The 17,469-nt window shown below is 36.8% G+C and overlaps 1 protein-coding gene and 1 pseudogene across 4 annotated transcripts in view; one reads left to right on the top strand and one right to left on the bottom strand.

Annotated features, from left to right (window-relative positions):
- The window catches only part of CSRNP3 (cysteine and serine rich nuclear protein 3), a 204,860-nt gene that overhangs the window by 24,072 nt on the left and 163,319 nt on the right, over nucleotides 1–17,469 (bottom strand). For all 3 annotated transcript variants that reach the window (XM_081051135.1, XM_081051136.1, XM_081051137.1), the window contains one exon: nucleotides 9,342–9,601. In XM_081051135.1, the coding sequence (XP_080907261.1) occupies nucleotides 9,342–9,601 (260 nt within the window). The remainder of the gene's footprint in view (nucleotides 1–9,341; nucleotides 9,602–17,469) is intronic.
- LOC308498681 (heterogeneous nuclear ribonucleoprotein A3-like) lies at nucleotides 1,698–5,647 on the top strand (annotated as a pseudogene). The gene has a single exon. The product of its transcript is annotated as a heterogeneous nuclear ribonucleoprotein A3-like (transcript).

The following is a 17,469-nucleotide window of genomic DNA, read 5'->3' as shown; positions in this document are numbered from 1 at the left end:
ACAAAGGTAAACTTATGGTGCTTCAGCTACTTAACAAGTGACCCTTTGTGTTAAGTATTCTGGATTACCTGGAAAGATTTCCTTTGTCATTAGATAATCATGGGAAAGCATTTCCTATATATTGACAGGTTGATGGATCAATACAAATATAAAGAGTGTCTTTGGTCAATGAAAGAAGATTCCTAAGTTATGTTTCTCTTCACTTAATCACTAATGTGGCTGAACAATATTTCCTAGACAGTATCTCCACCTGGACTACTCCATGACATATCTGTAAAAACTCAAAAGCCTCTAAAAATTAGTATGTCCAAAAATGATCTGATTATCTATGCCTCCCACACAACCCTTAACCCAAACCTGTTCTTCTTCATGGATTCCTTGATATATCCTCATCATAGAAAAATTTGCCCCATCTTCCCAGTGCTAGAAGCGGAACAGTAACAGTGTCAGATCAAAAGAACAGAATTTTGCAGTGCTGAGAACGGTGGTCCATAGACACAGACTCGCAGCCCAACTAGTTCCTGCAAAGAGGAGGAAGCTGTGGAAGCAGGACTGGAGGTGGTGGTGGTCGCCACCACTGCTCTGGCCACCTCACACAACCCACTCCGCCCCTGTACCCACCTATCTGGGCGGATCCCTGCAGAGATGCTGAAGCACACAGGATCTGAATCTGGAACAGGAAGAGCTTTGGAACCTCAGAAGCTCTCCACATCTCCCCACGGAGTTGGTGCCATATAACCAAGGCCAACTGTTCACAGAGGAGAAGCCCCGCCTTCCAGGGAACCCCTTCATTGTGTGAGAAGCCAGAATAGTGCAGAGAAAACATAACACTACACGGTGAGAGAATAAACGGCTGCATTTGGAGACAAAATAAAACATTCTACCAACACCTACTGGAAAATAAAAGAAAGACCTCTTACTATCAACCTGTTGCAGAACCTACTACTGTAGATGTTTAGGAGGAGAAATAAATCATTAATGGCCATGAATAACCAACACAACAAGACAGCTCAGAAAGAAAATGAAAAATCTCCAGAAAATGAACTTAAACATATGGAAATATGTGACTTAAATAACAGAGAATTCAAGATTACAGTTCTTAAAAAACTCAATGAGATGCAAGAAAGCACAGACAGGCAGTTTTAATGAACTCAGACACAAAAGGAAAGAACAAAATTAAAATTTTACCAAAGAGATTGAAGTTTTAAAAAAGAACCAAATAGAATTTCTGGACATTAAGAACTCAATAAAAGAAATGAAGAATGAAATAAACAGCTTAGGTAGTAGAGTTGACCAGTTGGAGGAAAGAATCAGTGACATTGATGATAGAAATCTGGAAATGGCATGGATGGAAGAAGAGAGACTTGAGACTTAAAAGAAATGAAAGAACTCTACAAGAACTTTCTGACTCCATCAGAAAGAGCAATATAAAAATAAGAGGCATATCAGAAGGAGAAGAAAGAGAAAAGGGAACAGAGAGTATATTCAAACAAATAGTAGAGGAGAACTTCCCATACTCTTGGAAAGAACTAGATCCTCGAATCCAAGAAACAAATAGAACACCTAATTACCTCAACCTAATTACCTCAACCCCAACAGGCCTTTGTATTGAATCCAAGGCACATTGTATTGAAGCTGTCAAAAATCAATGACAAAGATATTAAACTCGAGTTGGAAGAGGCAAGTTCGGTCTCAAAATGGAGGTAAAACGGCTGCCTGGTCGCCCCCAGCCCAACTCCGGTCGTCGCCGCTGCTGCCGGGGGGGAGGAGGGCCATGATCCAAAGGAACCAGAGCAGTTGAGAAAACTGTTTATTGGTGGTCTGAGCTTTGAAACTACAGATGATAGTTTAAGAGAACATTTTGAGAAATGGGGCACACTCACAGACTGTGTGGTGATGAGAGATCCCCAAACAAAACGTTCCAGGGGCTTTGGTTTTGTTACTTACTCTTATGTTGAAGAGGTGGATGCAGCGATGTGTGCTCGAACACACAAGGTTGATGGGCGTGTAGTGGAACCAAAGAGAGCTGTTTCTAGAGAGGATTCTGTAAAGCCTGGTGCCCATCTAACAGTGAAGAAAATTTTTGTTGGTGGTATTAAAGAAGATACAGAAGAATATAATTTGAGAGACTACTTTGAAAAGTATGGCAAGATTGAAACTATAGAAGTTATGGAAGACAGGCAGAGTGAGAAAAAAAGAGGATTTGCTTTTGTAACTTTTGATGATCATGATACAGTTGATAAAATTGTTGTTCAGAAATACCACACTATTAATGGGCATAATTGTGAAGTGAAAAAGGCTCTTTCTAAACAAGAAATGCAGTCTGCTGGATCACAAAGAGGTCGTGGAGGTGGATCTGGCAACTTTATGGGTCGTGGAGGGAACTTTGGAGGTGGTGGGGGTAACTTTCGTCGCGGTGAAAACTTTGGTGGAAGAGGAGGTGACGGTGGTGGAGGTGGCAGCAGTGGTAGTTACGGAGGAGGTGATGGTGGATATAATGGATTTGGAGGTGATGGTGGCAACTATGGCGGTGGTCCTGGCTATAGCAGTAGAGGAGGCTATGGTGGTGGAGGAGGGCCAGGCTATGGAAACCAAGGAGGCGGTGGATATGGCGGCGGTGGTGGTGGAGGAGGATATGACAGTTACAATGAAGGGAATTTTGGTGGTAACTATGGTGGTGGTGGGAACTACAATGATTTTGGAAATTATAGTGGACAACAACAATCAAATTATGGACCCATGAAGGGGGGCAGTTTTGGTGGAAGAAGCTCGGGCAGTCCCTATGGTGGTAGTTATGGATCTGGTGGTGGAAGTGGTGGATATGGTAGCAGAAGGTTCTAAAAACTCAGCAGAAAAGGGCTACAGTTCTTAGCAGGAGAGAGAGCGAGGAGCTGTCAGGAAAGCTGCAGGTTACTTTGAGACAGTCGTCCCAAATGCATTAGAGGAACTGTAAAAATCTGCCACAGAAGGAACGATGATCCATAGTCAGAAAAGTTACTTCAGCTTAAACAGGAAACCCTTCTTGTTCAGGACTGTCATAGCCACAGTTTGCAAAAAGTGCAGCTATTGATTAATGCAATGTAGTGTCAATTAGATGTACATTCCTGAGGTCTTTTATCTGTTGTAGCTTTGTCTTTTTCTTTTTCTTTTCATTACATCAGGTATATTGCCCTGTAAATTGTGGTAGTGGTACCAGGAATAAAAAATTAAGGAATTTTTAACTTTTCAATATTTGTGTAGTTCAGTTTTTCTACATTTTAGTACAGAAACTTTAACAAAATTCAGTTTTGAAGGTGTTTCCTTGTGAGTTAACAAGTAAAGAAGATCATTGTTAATTACTATTTTGTATGAATTTTGCTAAAGTTAACTGTAAAGAAACACCTGCTGACTTGCAGTTAAGGGGAATCTATTCTCCCCATTTCCAAACCATGAAATAAATGGGCTCTGACATGTGGAGAGAACAGACATTTGTATTTTTGCAATGTGTGTTTTAGATAAATAGAATTGGGTATTTAAATTAGCATATTTGTGACTTCAATAGCATTAAGATTTACCTTCAAATGAAAAAAAAATCTCACAATTCAAAAAAAAATCAATGACAAAGAAAGAATCCTCAGGGCAGCCAGGGAAAAGAAGACAGTAACCTACAAATGAAAGCCCATTAGATTACCATCAGATTTCTCAGCAGAAACTCTACAAGACAGGTGGGAGTGGAACCAAATATTCAAACTATTCAAAGAGAGAAATTATGAGCCATGAATAATATATCCAGCAAAGATATCCTTTAGAAATGAAGGAGGAATAAAGACCTTTCCAGACATACAAAAGCTGAGGGAATTTTCTAACACATGACCTGCACTACAGGAAATACTAAAGGAAGCTATTCGGCCACCATCAACAAGGACAATTTGTGGAAACCAAAACAAAAAAGGGGGGAGAGTAAAGGCCTGAACTAGAATATGGGAATGAAGAAAGTAAGCATACTGAAGAAAATGGAATACTCTAAACATCAAACTTTCTCTTGCATAAACTTTATGGTAACCATTCAAAAAAAATCCAGAACTGAAATATATACTATAATAAAAGAAGAAACAGAGGGAAACATCATAGAATACCACCACACAGAAATAATAGACAACAACAAAAAGGCAAAGAAACAATGGCGATATAATCTTACCAGAAAACTAAAGATAGAATGATAAGAAATCCTCACATATCAATAATCACCCTAACTGTAAATGGAATGAACTCACCAATAAAAAGGCACAGGGTAGCAGATTGGATCAAAAAACTAAACCCAACCATATGCTGTCTCCAAGAAACACATTTCAGCTACAAGGACAAACATAGATTCAAAGTGAAAGGGTGGATATTGACACTCCAAGCAAATGGTATCCAGAGAAAATCAGGTGTAGCTATACTGATATGAGATGATACAGACTTCAGGGTGAAAAAGTTAACAAGAGACAAAGATGGACATTTCATAATGGAAAAGGAGACTATACAACAAGAAGACATAACAGCCATCAATATTTATGCCCCCAATCAGGGAGCAGCAAAATATACCTAGCCACGACTAACAGAACTAAAGGGAGACATTGACCAAAACACAATTATATTAGGGGACCTAAATACATCATTGACAGTTATGGATAGATCATCCAAACAGAAAACAAATAACGAAATAGTAGCCCTAAATGCCACATTAGATGAAATGGACATAATTGACATTTATAGAGCACTTCATCCTAAAACATCAGACTATACATTTTTTTCTAGTGTACATGGAGCATTCTGAAGGATAGACGATATATTGGGACATAAAACTAGCTTCAGCAAATTTAAGAAGATTGAAGTCATACCAAGAATATTCTCTGATCACAAGGCTTTGATATTGGATACCAACTGCAAAAAGAAAGCAGGAAAAACAAGATATGTGGAGATTAAACAACATACTTCTAAAGAACGACTGGGTCAAAGAAGAAATTAGAGAAGAGATCAAACGACACATAAAAACAAATGACAATGAAAATACATCCTACCAAAATTTTTGGGATGCACCAAAAGCAGTTTTAAGAGGGAAATTTATATCATTACAGGCTTATCTCAAGAAACAATAAAAATTCCAAAGAAATAACCTCACGTTACACCTTAAAGAACTAGAAAAAGAAGAACAAATGAAACCCCAAGTTCAGCAGAAGAAAGGAAATAATAAAAATCAGAGGAGAACTAAATGAAATAGAGAACAAAAAGACAATAGAAAAAAATTAATGTGACAAAGAGCTGGTTCTTTGAAAAGATTAACAAAATTGACAAACCCTTGGCTAGGCTCCCTAAGATAAAAAGAGAGAAGACACTAATAAACAAAATCAAAATGAAAGATGGGGTTATCACGAATGCCACAGGAATACAAAGGATCATTCAAGAATACTATGAAGGACTATATGCCACCAAATTCAATAACCTAGAAGAAATGGACAAGTTTTTAAAAACATACAGCCTTCCTAGGCTGAATCATGAAGAACTGGAAAATCTAAATAGACCGATCACCAGTAAGGAAATTGAATCAGTCATCCGAAACCTTCCCAAAAGCAAAAGTCCGTGACCAGATGGCTTCACTAGTGAATTTTACCAAACCTTCAAAGAGGATCTACTACCTGTCTTGCTCAAACTCTTCCAAAAGATTGAAGAAGAGACAGTACTCCCTAACTCATTTTCTGAGGCCAACATTACCCTGACACCAAACCCTGGTAAGGATAACACACAAAATGAAAACTACAGACCAATATCTCTGATGAATACAGATGCAAAAATCCTAAACAAAATTCTAGCAAATCGAATGCAACAATACATTAAAAAGATTATTCATCATGACCAAGTGAGGTTTATCCCAGGCGTACAAGTATGGTTCAACAGACGCAAATCCATCAATGTGATACATCACATAAAAAAAATAAAGGAAAAAAATCATAATTATATCAATTGATGCAGAAAAAGCATTTGACAAGATACAACATGCTTTTATGATGAAAACACTTAATAAAATAGATACAGAAGAAAAATACCTTAACGTAATAAAGGCCATATATGACAAACCCTCAGCTAATCTCTTAATCGACAGTGAAAAACTGAAGCCCTTTGCTCTACGTTCAGGAACACGACAGGGCTGTCCCCTATCACCTCTGCTTTTCAACATAGTGTTGGAAGTCCTTGCCTGAGCAATCAGGCAAGATAAAGAAATAAAAGGCATCCAAACTGGGTATGAAGAAGTTAAACTGTCACTCTTTGCAGATGACATGATGCTATATATAGAAAACCCTAAAGACTCCACCAAAAAGCTATTAGAAACAATAAAGAATACAGTAAAGTGGCCGGCTACAAAATCAACGTACAAAAGTCCATTGCATTGCTATATACGTACAATGAAATCTCAGAAAAAGAAATCAAAAGAACAATTTATTTTGCAATTGCAAAAAAAGAATAAAATGCCTAGGAATAAACTTAACCAAGGATATTAAAGACCTATATACTGAAAACTATAAGAGATTTTTAAAAGAAACTGAAGAAGACACAAAGAAATGAAAAGATATTCCAAGCTCATGGATTGGAAGACTCAACATAGTTAAAATGGCCATATTACCCAAAGCAATATACAGATTTAATGCAATCCCCATCAAAATCCCAATGGCATTTTTTAAAGAAATAGAACAAAAAATCATCAGTTTCTTTGGAACCACAAAAGACCCCGAATAGCCAAAGCAATCCTAAGAAAAAAGAACAATGCTGGTGGTATCAGACTCCCTTGACTTCAGCTTGTACTTCTACTACAGGCCAACAATAATCAAAACAGCAAGGCATTGGCAGAAAAACAGACACATAGACCAATGGAATAGAATTGAGAACCCAGAAATAAAACCACATAAATATGGACAGATAATTTTTGACAAAGAAGCTAAAAACATACAATGGAGAAAAGACAGCCTCTTCAATAAATGGTGCTGGCAGAATTGGATAGCTACGTGCAAAAGAATGAAACTAGACTGCTATCTGTCACCATGTATCAAAATTAATTCAAAATGGATCAAAGACTTAAGCCTAAGACCTGAAACAATAAACTGCATAGACGAAAACATAGGTACTAAACTTATGGACCTTGGGTTCAAAGAGCATTTTATGAATTTGACTCCAAAGGCAATGGAAGTAAAAGCTAAAATAAACAAATGGGACTATATGAAACTGAAAAGCTTCTGCACAGCAAAAGAAACCATCGACAAAATAAAGCGGCAACCATCTGAATGAGAGAAGATTTTTATAAACAGTGCCTCCAATAAGGGGCTAATAACCAAAATATACAAGGAACTCATACAAGTCAAACAACAAAAAAACAACCCAATTGATAAATGGGCAGACTACCTGAAGAGATATTTTCTGCAAAGAGGACATACAAATGGCAAATAGACATGAAAAAATGCTCAATATCACTAATCATCAGAGAAATGCAAATGAAAACCACAATGAGATATCACCTCACCCCAGTCAGAATGGCTATCATCAACAAGACAAATAATAATGAGTGTTGGAGAGGCTGTGGAGAAAAAGGAACCCTCATATACTGTTGGTGGGAATGCAGACTGGTGCAGCCGTTATGGAAGGCAGTGTGGAGGTTCCTCAAAAAATTACGAATAGAATTACCATATAACTCAGCAATCGCTCTCCTGGTATCTACCAAAAAAATCTGAAAACATTTATCCATAAAGACACCTGTGCTCCAATGTTCATTGCAGCTTTATTTACAGTGGCCAAGACATGGAAACAACCAAAATGTCCTTTGATAGACGAATGGATAAAAAAGTTGTGGTATAGTAACACAATGAGATACTTATTCAGCAGTAAGAAAAACTGAAATAGGACCATTTGTGACAACATGGATGGATCTTGAGAGTATAATGCTAAGTGAAATAAGTCAGACAGAAAAAGCAGAGAACCCTATGATTTCACTGATATGTGGTATATAAACCAAAAACAACAAAAGAACAAGACAAACAAATGAGAAACAAAAACTCATAGACATGGACAATAGTTTAGTGGTCACTAGAGGGTAAGGGGAAAGGGGGGATGGCAGATGAGGGTAAAGGGGATCAAATATATGGTGATGGAAAGAGAACTGACTCTGGGTAATGAACACACAATATGAGATATAGATGATATAATCCAGAATTGCATACCTGAAATTTATGTAACTTTACTAAAAATTGTCAGCCCAATAAACTTTAATTAAAAAATAAAATAAATTAGATTTACAAAAAATAAAAAAATTTCAGTTTTTCTGAATTGAACATAACTCAGTTTTGCAAGCCAGAAATTTAGTAGTCATTCTTGATAGTCCCCTTCTTTTCCTTAACAAATCTAGGCTGTCATCAAGGGCTACTGATTTTACTGCCAACATTTCTCTCTGTCCCTCTCTTTTCATCTCCCCTAACATCAATCTAATCTTTCTTATGGACTATTGTAATAGCCTCTTAACTGGTCTAACTCCATATGCCACCCCCAACATGAACTACCTCTACCCCAAAACTATTCTCACATAATGGCATGAATCAGAACCTATTATCCCACCACTCCAACTCCATGCTTAAAACTGTTAGATAACTTCTGAAGAGGAAAAAAAAAAAAAAAAAAGCCTTAACATGATCTATAATGCAAAGCCCCGTTCCATCTCCTTCATGTTATTCAGCTCTTTGTCTCGGCTACAGCCTCATAAGCCTTTGTGTGCTCACTGTGCTTTCTCCTGCCACAAAGCAGCTTTGGCTCTTCCTGCTGCCCGAACCAATCTTGCCAACCCTTGGCACCCAGTTATCTGTTTATGTTTCAGTTCAATCGTCCCTTCCTTGAGGAAACCTTCTTTGACCTTCAAACCACATTAATTCCCTGTTGTACACTTTCATAGCACCTTGTAACTCTCCTTCACAGCACATCTCGAAGCTGTGGTTTTATATTTTCTACATGATTAAAATTATTTTTTCCTACTAATAGAAGTTCTAAGAGAGAAGGGACCACATCTATTTTTGATACCAGTTAGCCCCAGCCCCAGCACAGGGGCTATGACCTAGCACTACTCAACAATACAGATTTATAGAATGAATGAACGTCAGGTAAATTTTCCACATTGCTTTCAGTGAAGAGACTATACTGATTTTGCTTTCACAAAGGCCTCAGCAGGCAGTCTGTTGTGTAAAAGGCCCACTTTGGTCTATGAATGTAAGTATGAAAGCTGTTAACGTAATCAAATTGAGGAAAGGATATGGGGTTTTTACAAAAAGTGAGTTTCTAATGTTGCTTACCTTTAGTTTTAAAGAGTTCAGTTTTTCCTCCCTAAGGTGTTCTCTCAGCATCTCCTGGTGGAGCCTCTCCTGCTCTCTCGCAAATTCGCCAAGAGTGTACTGACGAACGCTGTTATGGCGGCTGGACATGCCCAGGGTGCTGCCCCCCTGACTCGGCACGCTCGTGAAGCCTTGCCTCCTGGTGAAGTAGTACACGGTGACACAGCTAAAATGCACATTCTTTGTCCTCAGTCGCTTCTCCCTTTTGAGGATGGAGGAAGCTGAAAGAGAAAGAAACAATTCAGTGAACACCAAGGGCAGCAGTTGTCAGATGAGGCGAAGAATTAGAAATTGCCACTTGATGATCTTGAATCTATGGTCAACCCTTTTTGGCTGGGAGACACTAAACATGTTTAAGAGCTGGAACAGATTTCCATTTCCTTTAAAAAAATTTTTTTCTAGCTGTGGTGGAATAGACTTTTAAGTCTTTCTATAACAGTAGTCTAAACAAACTTTCATGAAAGTTGCCAATAGATTATGAATCAGTGGCGGAATTTAATTCTTCATTTCCCCTAACCTCTTAAGTTTTGGATTTTGGTTTTCACATGAGCCGCATCATACTATAATCAGAAAAGACACATACTACAAACCTTTACACTTTGGATCTTATTTTGATATGGATGGCACTTAGCATTTTAAAAGTGTCTATTTAAAAATTTTAGAAAATTCCAAAAAGCATTGAAAATTCACAAAAAAAGCTCACTGATACTATTTAATTGTTTTTACAACCAAAATCACAAAGCTTTCATTTGACAAGAATCCCACTAAATAGGATTATAAACAGTGAGATCTTAATCCAAGTATACACTGAGACAACTGAAAATGTCATGAAATATTTTATTATTTATAGGGACATTAACATGCATAGAGCATCATGGAACGTTGAGATACACACTACAGTTGACAGAAAGAGGGTCACACATTATAACCATGACCTTTTGGATTTGGAAGACAAGCTAGACATCATCTAGCCCAGTCCTTCTATTTTATAGTGAAGTAACCCAGACTTGCAGATTTTGAGTGATTTCTTTCACTGTAGATAGTTAGTGGCAAAGCTAAACTTAAACCTAAAACCTCCCAATCTGATGCCATATTATATGTCACTTATCCATTGGATAAGGAATTATGAATTGAGAAGGATGTAGAACCATACTGTTGAATTGTGTGTCCCCTGACGTCCAAAATATGTTGAAGTCCTAACCCTCAACACCCCAGAAAGTAACCTTATTAGGTAGGGAATAGGGTCTTTATAGAGGTGATCAAGTTACGGTGAGGCCATTAAGATCCATATTGAGTCTTAATCCAACATGACTGGTGCCCATATAAAAAGGGAACATTTGGACACCGACATGCACAGAGGGATGCTGTAAAGAGACATAGGGAGAAACCCATGTGAAGATGGATGGAGATGGCGATTATATTGCCAAAGCTAAGGGCTACCAGAAATTAGAAAAGGCAAGGAAAGATCCTTCCCCTATAGGTTTCAGAGGGAGCATGGCCCTGTCAACACCTTGACTTCGATCTTCTAGTCTCCAGAACTGAGACAAGAAATTTCAGTTGTTCTAAGCCACTAAATTGGTGGCACTTTATTTCAGTATTCCTAGGAACTAATGCATATGTTCACATAGAAAACCAAAGAGAAAGAAACAGTGAATGGAGAAGAAATCCTTGGATAGCAAAAAATAATATAAGCTAACATTTATGGCGTGCTTCCCAAGTTGTGTATTATGCAAAGAACTTCACATGACTTATTTTATCCTTACAATTCCTTGGGTTGATATTTCCCATGTCTCCATTTAGAGGAAACCAAGTCACCAAGGCTTAAATATCACCTATGGTCATATAACTGGTAATGAAGCTGGGATTCATTATTCTAGAGCCCAGGCATTTAAACAGCATTTCACAGAGAGAGCTGAAGCCACTCTAAGGGAATTGAACAACTATGATTGGGTGTCATACTACTTCTCATAGATGTCAACTGCTACTGCCTTCAAAGATGATTTTGATTTGGAAGGCTGTATAAGCAATCAAAAATAAAGTGACTACAATATTACTTTGTATTTTTACGAGAATCTTCTTTCAAGGGAGTTCAAGTTCTTTTGTCACATCCCCCACTCTGCCCCATAAAATATTCAAGCCAAATATAAAGAGGCTGCTATGATTAATCTCATTTTATGGATTTATTTATTCAATAAGTATAAACAAAGGGCCTACTATGTGCCAAGCACTTTCTAGATAGATATATCGATGGGGAAAAAAACAGATGGTAATCCCTGCCCATGAAACTTTCATTTTGTAGTGATGAGAAACTGAAACAGAATGAACAGATTCAGAAGATTACAGAGGAAGAGAAATATGACATTTGGGCAAGAATTTAGCTTTCTCAACTTCCCCTCCTCCCTACTGTTTTACTTCTCCAGAGGAGATTGCCAGAAAGCAAATGCTTTCAAACGTGTACATAATTTTCCCATTTATTTATGTATACGTTCACTGCAACATACTTGTACGCCTGGCAGCAGAAATAATTCTCAACTTGATTTAAATTCTCTGATTTGCTTTATAACTCTATGTTTAAATCATCTAAAAAATATAGAATTTGTAAAAATGTAAAAGATCACCGTACAAAGCAAAATTCAACAATCTGCCCAATAATCTGACAACCCTATCAATCACCAACTTACAGTAGGCTGGAGCTTCTGATTTGAGGGTGATAATCTTTAACCTTTTCACTCTTATATCATAAAAATGATGCCCTTAAGCCATTATCTCTCAAGGCCATGTATTCACAAATAAGAAAAAAAAATTAATGTGCTCATTTAAGATAATTATTATGAACACTTTTGACAATTTTATTACTTTTCAGACAATTCACGGTTCTCTAGACAAATTTCCTTTTTAAATATTTATTTAGGTCTTGTACCTCTATTGTTTGGTTATAAGAAGAACTCTTCAACTTTCTGGGTGAATCTACTGCAAAACAGTATCCTAAAAAGCCAGGTTCTCTTTCCCAAAAAGACAGCTTAGAGATGATATTCTAAGGATTTGAGGAGACAACAGTAGTAGAGAGCAGGGCCCTTCACTGGGCCTTTGGCCTTGCTAACGTTGTCCAATTGTGCTACAATTAGTGCTGCTTCCAATCCCTGAGGGTTTATAATTCAAACCTGCACTTATGCTTGTTTTAGCATTTGCATATAATAAATAGCACTGTAAAAAGAATGACTGAGAAGCCTACATAATGTATTTAAAAGGAAGGCTTTGAAATACTATAAGATCAGCCTTATGAAGGATATGTTACGCGTGGCCTTCCTGAACTTAGGAGCCACTCGCATCTCTCTTCTGACTGAATTGGAGCATGTGCCTTTATAGCTATCTCCTGTCTCCAGGCGCGCCGTATTGACGAACATCACAAAATGAAGTCATAAAAGAAAAGAGCCTTTATGCTTCAAGTTTGGGAAAAACAGGCAAATTCACTGAAATCTGCTTACAGAATCTGAAACCTCCCTGATATATCTACCCAGTAATTTGTGCTCTTTGCGGAATGATTGAACTCAACTGTGTGTCTCTATAGTTTAGTCTTCACTTACTATTGTGAGGTCAAGAGCAAGAAAAAAAAAAAGCAAAGTGTCTTTCACTACTGCTTTAAAAAACAATTAGTCTATTTTCACACACGAAACTAAGTTTTTGGTATGTTTCGGCTCCTTTTCTTTTATCCCATTCACAGTTACTACCCTGAAACAGAAGGGTCTCAATGCCACAGTACTATACGTACTGCCTGGGACACAGCTCTTGAGAACACCATTATGGTTACATCAGGGCATACTGGCGTTATTGTACAATGTTCACATACTATGGAGATTATGTTGATCTTTACAAGTTAAAGGAATAACAGCACAGAGTGATTGGTAGTAGCTATCTACAGAAGTTTTTCTTCCTGAAAAATTCTTTAGAAATCAATGGAAAGTAGAACTGGGAAATTGACTCATTCACAATACCAGGGTAAGAACTTAAGTATATAAAATAAAATAATCTGTACCATAAATTATATAACAAGCTCATGAACAAAGTGGATTAAAAATGGAAGCCAAAACTAAAAACGGGATATTATGTTTCCAGAACTATCTGGGGGAGCCAGGGTTCTGATGAGACAAATATGCTGAATATTCTGAATGCATAGAGACGATGAGTATCAGGCTCTAAGCAAATTCAACTGACTTTGTTCCATTTCTACATTCAGAAACCAACCTGTTCACACAGATTGGAATATACCTTCAAGTCAGCAAAACTATGGAGTTGACGCATCAATTTTACTTCTTGCTGATAATAATCAAATTTGTTTCAAATTTAGCCTTCAGCCATTGGTGAATGTGGTTAGCGTGTGTCATGCCATCTGAGATTGCCTCCTCTACATGCACAGAGACCATCAAATATCTGGATCTGTAAAACTGAAGACCAGATTCCAGAACATTGGTTCTACCACAGTGTAGCCACTCTGGAGCTCTTGCTAGAGCAGGAAGCTGGTCACCCTCTCAAGGCAGACATGTTCCTTTTTATGTCACCAGCTATCAGCAAAGCCCTGGTATGGCTAGAAAGGCAGAAAGCAGTAAACAGAGCTGTGTATTTTGGCACTGAATTTGGCACATGGAAGTTGAGAGTTCATGGTCCAGTCTGATGATAAACAAGGAGTAAATTATGGAAAAATATCAATTCTATCATTTGGGTCTAAATTCAGTAGTACACTTCTCTCCCCTATGCTCTACGCTCAAAAGGAAAATACCAGATGATTTATAAGTCTATATTTGGAGTTTATTTGGGGGAAATTAAGTAGAAGCAAAGTTAGATTGCTGAAATGAAGTTGTATATCTTGGTAAATCTTGGGCAATTAAAACTTGTGTTTTTAAAACATACAGAACAAATTAATCAGGGGCTCTGAACATGTGCATGTTGCTTCTTACCTTTTGAAGAACAAATCAAGATCAAATCAGACTTAAGTCATGAAGCCTAGCTTACAAATGGAAAATCCAGTTTTGTCAGAAAATTTTTGTATAGAAATTAGCCTAATAGCTTAGATATTAAATCAATTTCCAATGATTGGTTATTAAGATATTTTTTAAATCTCCTTAATCTTTACAAGTGACTTCTGCAAATTTGCCATGATCATATTCTTACATTTTCTCCAGCTTTTACATGACTGACAAAGTTGGATACTCTTGATAGGGTGTCACCCACATGGTTTCAAATCTTAACCACAACTAAGGAGTGAAAATGGATCTAGCAACCATAAAATTTATAGGAATATAGCTCCTTTGGAAATGAAGTCTAGTTTGCTACTAAAAGCAAAAGCAGTTCTTCCTTGATCTAATTGTCTCCTTTTATTCCTTTAAGTCACATCTTCATGTTTCCTTAATATATTTGTCCCAGTTGTGTCTTTCATTATTTTATTAAATACTAAATACCTCAAGAAAGGTATTTACACAGACAATAGTTTAGTGGTCACCAGAGGGTAAGGGGGTGGGGGTGGGAGATGAGGGTAAAGGGGATCAAATATATGGTGATGGAAGGTGAACTGACTCTGGGTGGTGAACACACAATGGGATTTATAGATGATGTAATACAGAATTGTACACCTGAAATCTATGTAATTTTACTAACAATTGTCACCCCAATAAATAAATAAAAAAGAGAGAGAGAAGAATGATTGGCCTGGGCTAATGAAAGCTCTCATGAAAGAAAAATAAAGTTTATGAGAAATACTTGAAAAAAAAAAAGAAAGAAAGAAAGGTATTTAGGGCAGTAGCAAATCATCCAAGTGGGAGAGACTCCAAAAGACTGATATGCCTGGGTCCCAGTGAATGAGAAGCAAAATTAAAGACTAATTAGGAATATTTTCTTTCCAACCATGAACAAAATACAAATTACCTAAAGTATGTAATGTAAAGTGATCAGGTAATAACCTGTGGCCAAATCAATATTACATTATTTTATACTCAGTGTGGTATTTTATACTCAGTTACGAACGGTAGAAAAGACACAGAAACAATCGCAAACAATAGAAAGAGACTCTCCCAAACACTGGACATGTTATAACCAATATTGGGTATACCCCATATTTTTGAATTGAAGTGCTCTGCATTTCCAAAAATGTAATCAGAACTGAGACAGAGTCAGTAAACGTAAGAAAATGTCAGAATCCACCAAACAGGCAGCAAATCAGAAACTGTTTTCTTCTCCTACTATTACCCTTATTACTACAACAGGGGCAATTCAAAAGCAACAACAACAACAAAAATCAAGAAAAAATAGCTCCCACTTACAATGATACTCATGATGTCAAGTTCACATTTTTATTTGGTTCCCTAAAGTGTGAATGATAGTTCTAAATGCTTTCAAAATTGTAGCATATCTCTCTCCCAGCTCCTAAATGCCACTCTTTCCCATTTCAAACCAACCTGCCAACTTATGTATTAGTAAAGTAGCTCACTGGACTCTATAAAATATGATAAACACACATAAGAACTAGTCATCATTCTGATTTCTGTCCTTCTGTAGAGGAAGAATAACTTCACAATGCATAGACAAGATTAGGTAATTCAACCATTTAGCTGTATTTTAGATTCTGATATTAAGCTGAAAATATTAACAGTGAATTGCCCTTAAGACTAATAACATCTTTTGTGCAATGCAGCTCCTGAGTGAAATAATTTAAGATGAGACCCTTTTGTTTAAGCCACTAGTTTATAAAAACAAAAAACAAAAATAAAACCCTCTCGTAAGACTATGTGAAATAATAAGCATTCTATCAAGATAGGTATAAATGCTTCATTTGCATTTAAACAAAAAATTTTAGCAAGAATAGAAACAATATAAAAAGATGACCCTAGAAGCTGGATGACTAAAGCTTTGTTTTGGATCATAAACATGCATGTCACGTCGTCATCCATTCAGCCTGTCGGCTACATCCACACAAGCATGAAGGAGGGAACGAGCTCTCTCCTAAGTCTCTCTAGACGGCACAACCAAGGCTGCTCAACGCAATTTGACATTAGAAGGTGGTTTAATAGCATAATCATCTATTTACAATTATCAGCTTAGAAAAGAAATAGTATACTGCCCTGGATTTTGATGGACATTCAAAAAGCTGCGTATAAAAATGAAGTGTAAACTTCCAGCTTTGATGTCATAAATGATTAGTTCACAAAGAGTAATCATTTTTCAGAACTAGCTGTTTTTCATCCACACATTTCTATTTCATAAAGATGCCCCCTGCACTTTCTAATTCTTGTTAGTAATCTTTTAAAAAAAGGAGGTGGAAGGGGTCATTGTGTTCTCATATTTGTTAGGACACAGGAATAAATACTATATTTTAAAGTTATAAAATTGAAAAAGGGAAAATTAAGAAAAAGTTCTCTTTTATATGTAATCTTAATATTTAGATTAAACTATAGATTAAAATAGTATCAGTAACTCAGTGATCTACTGATTTTCATTCTAATTTTTCTTTTTCATCAATTCATCCATCAAATTTATAGTACTAGGCATCATGAATTTTGCTATTCCAATTCCAGGAAGACATGCAGTCTTCCTTCTGGTTCAGATTTGTTTTTATATGATACATCACTTAAATAAGGTTTATACATTAAAATCCTTGAGCAAAATATTTGAAACACCATGTAATATTAAAGTATTTTTCTAAATCTAGGCCCTTCATTCTGCTCAGTTCTGCCCAAAGCATACCGGAAGTCGGGATTCCCCCCCCCCCCCATATACTCAGCTAGCCATCTGACGTTATTACTGGTAAGAACCACTTTACAGAATTTTGATCCTTGTGATCAGTTCTTTTTTCTTTTCAGACTATGTACATTTCCTTAGATTTCTATAGCCAATGTTAACATTTTGTGGAACGCACATTTTTGAGGTATTTGTCTTTTCATTGTTTAAAAATGCTTTATTGTATTAATGAATTAGAGAAAATATCCTGTCCTGATACCAGGAAAATGATAAATTGTTAAATAATGTAATCAATCTGAATTCTAATACTTGCTAAAATCCATTATACAGATTACATTAATGAGCATCTGCATTTCTCAGTTCC

The sequence above is a fragment of the Rhinolophus hipposideros genome (assembly GCF_964194185.1).
Source record: "Rhinolophus hipposideros genome assembly, chromosome: 6".
Lineage (NCBI taxonomy): Eukaryota > Metazoa > Chordata > Mammalia > Chiroptera > Rhinolophidae > Rhinolophus > Rhinolophus hipposideros.
The sequence above is the reverse complement of the archived record's forward strand: the minus strand, read 5'-3'. Positions and strand labels throughout refer to the sequence as shown.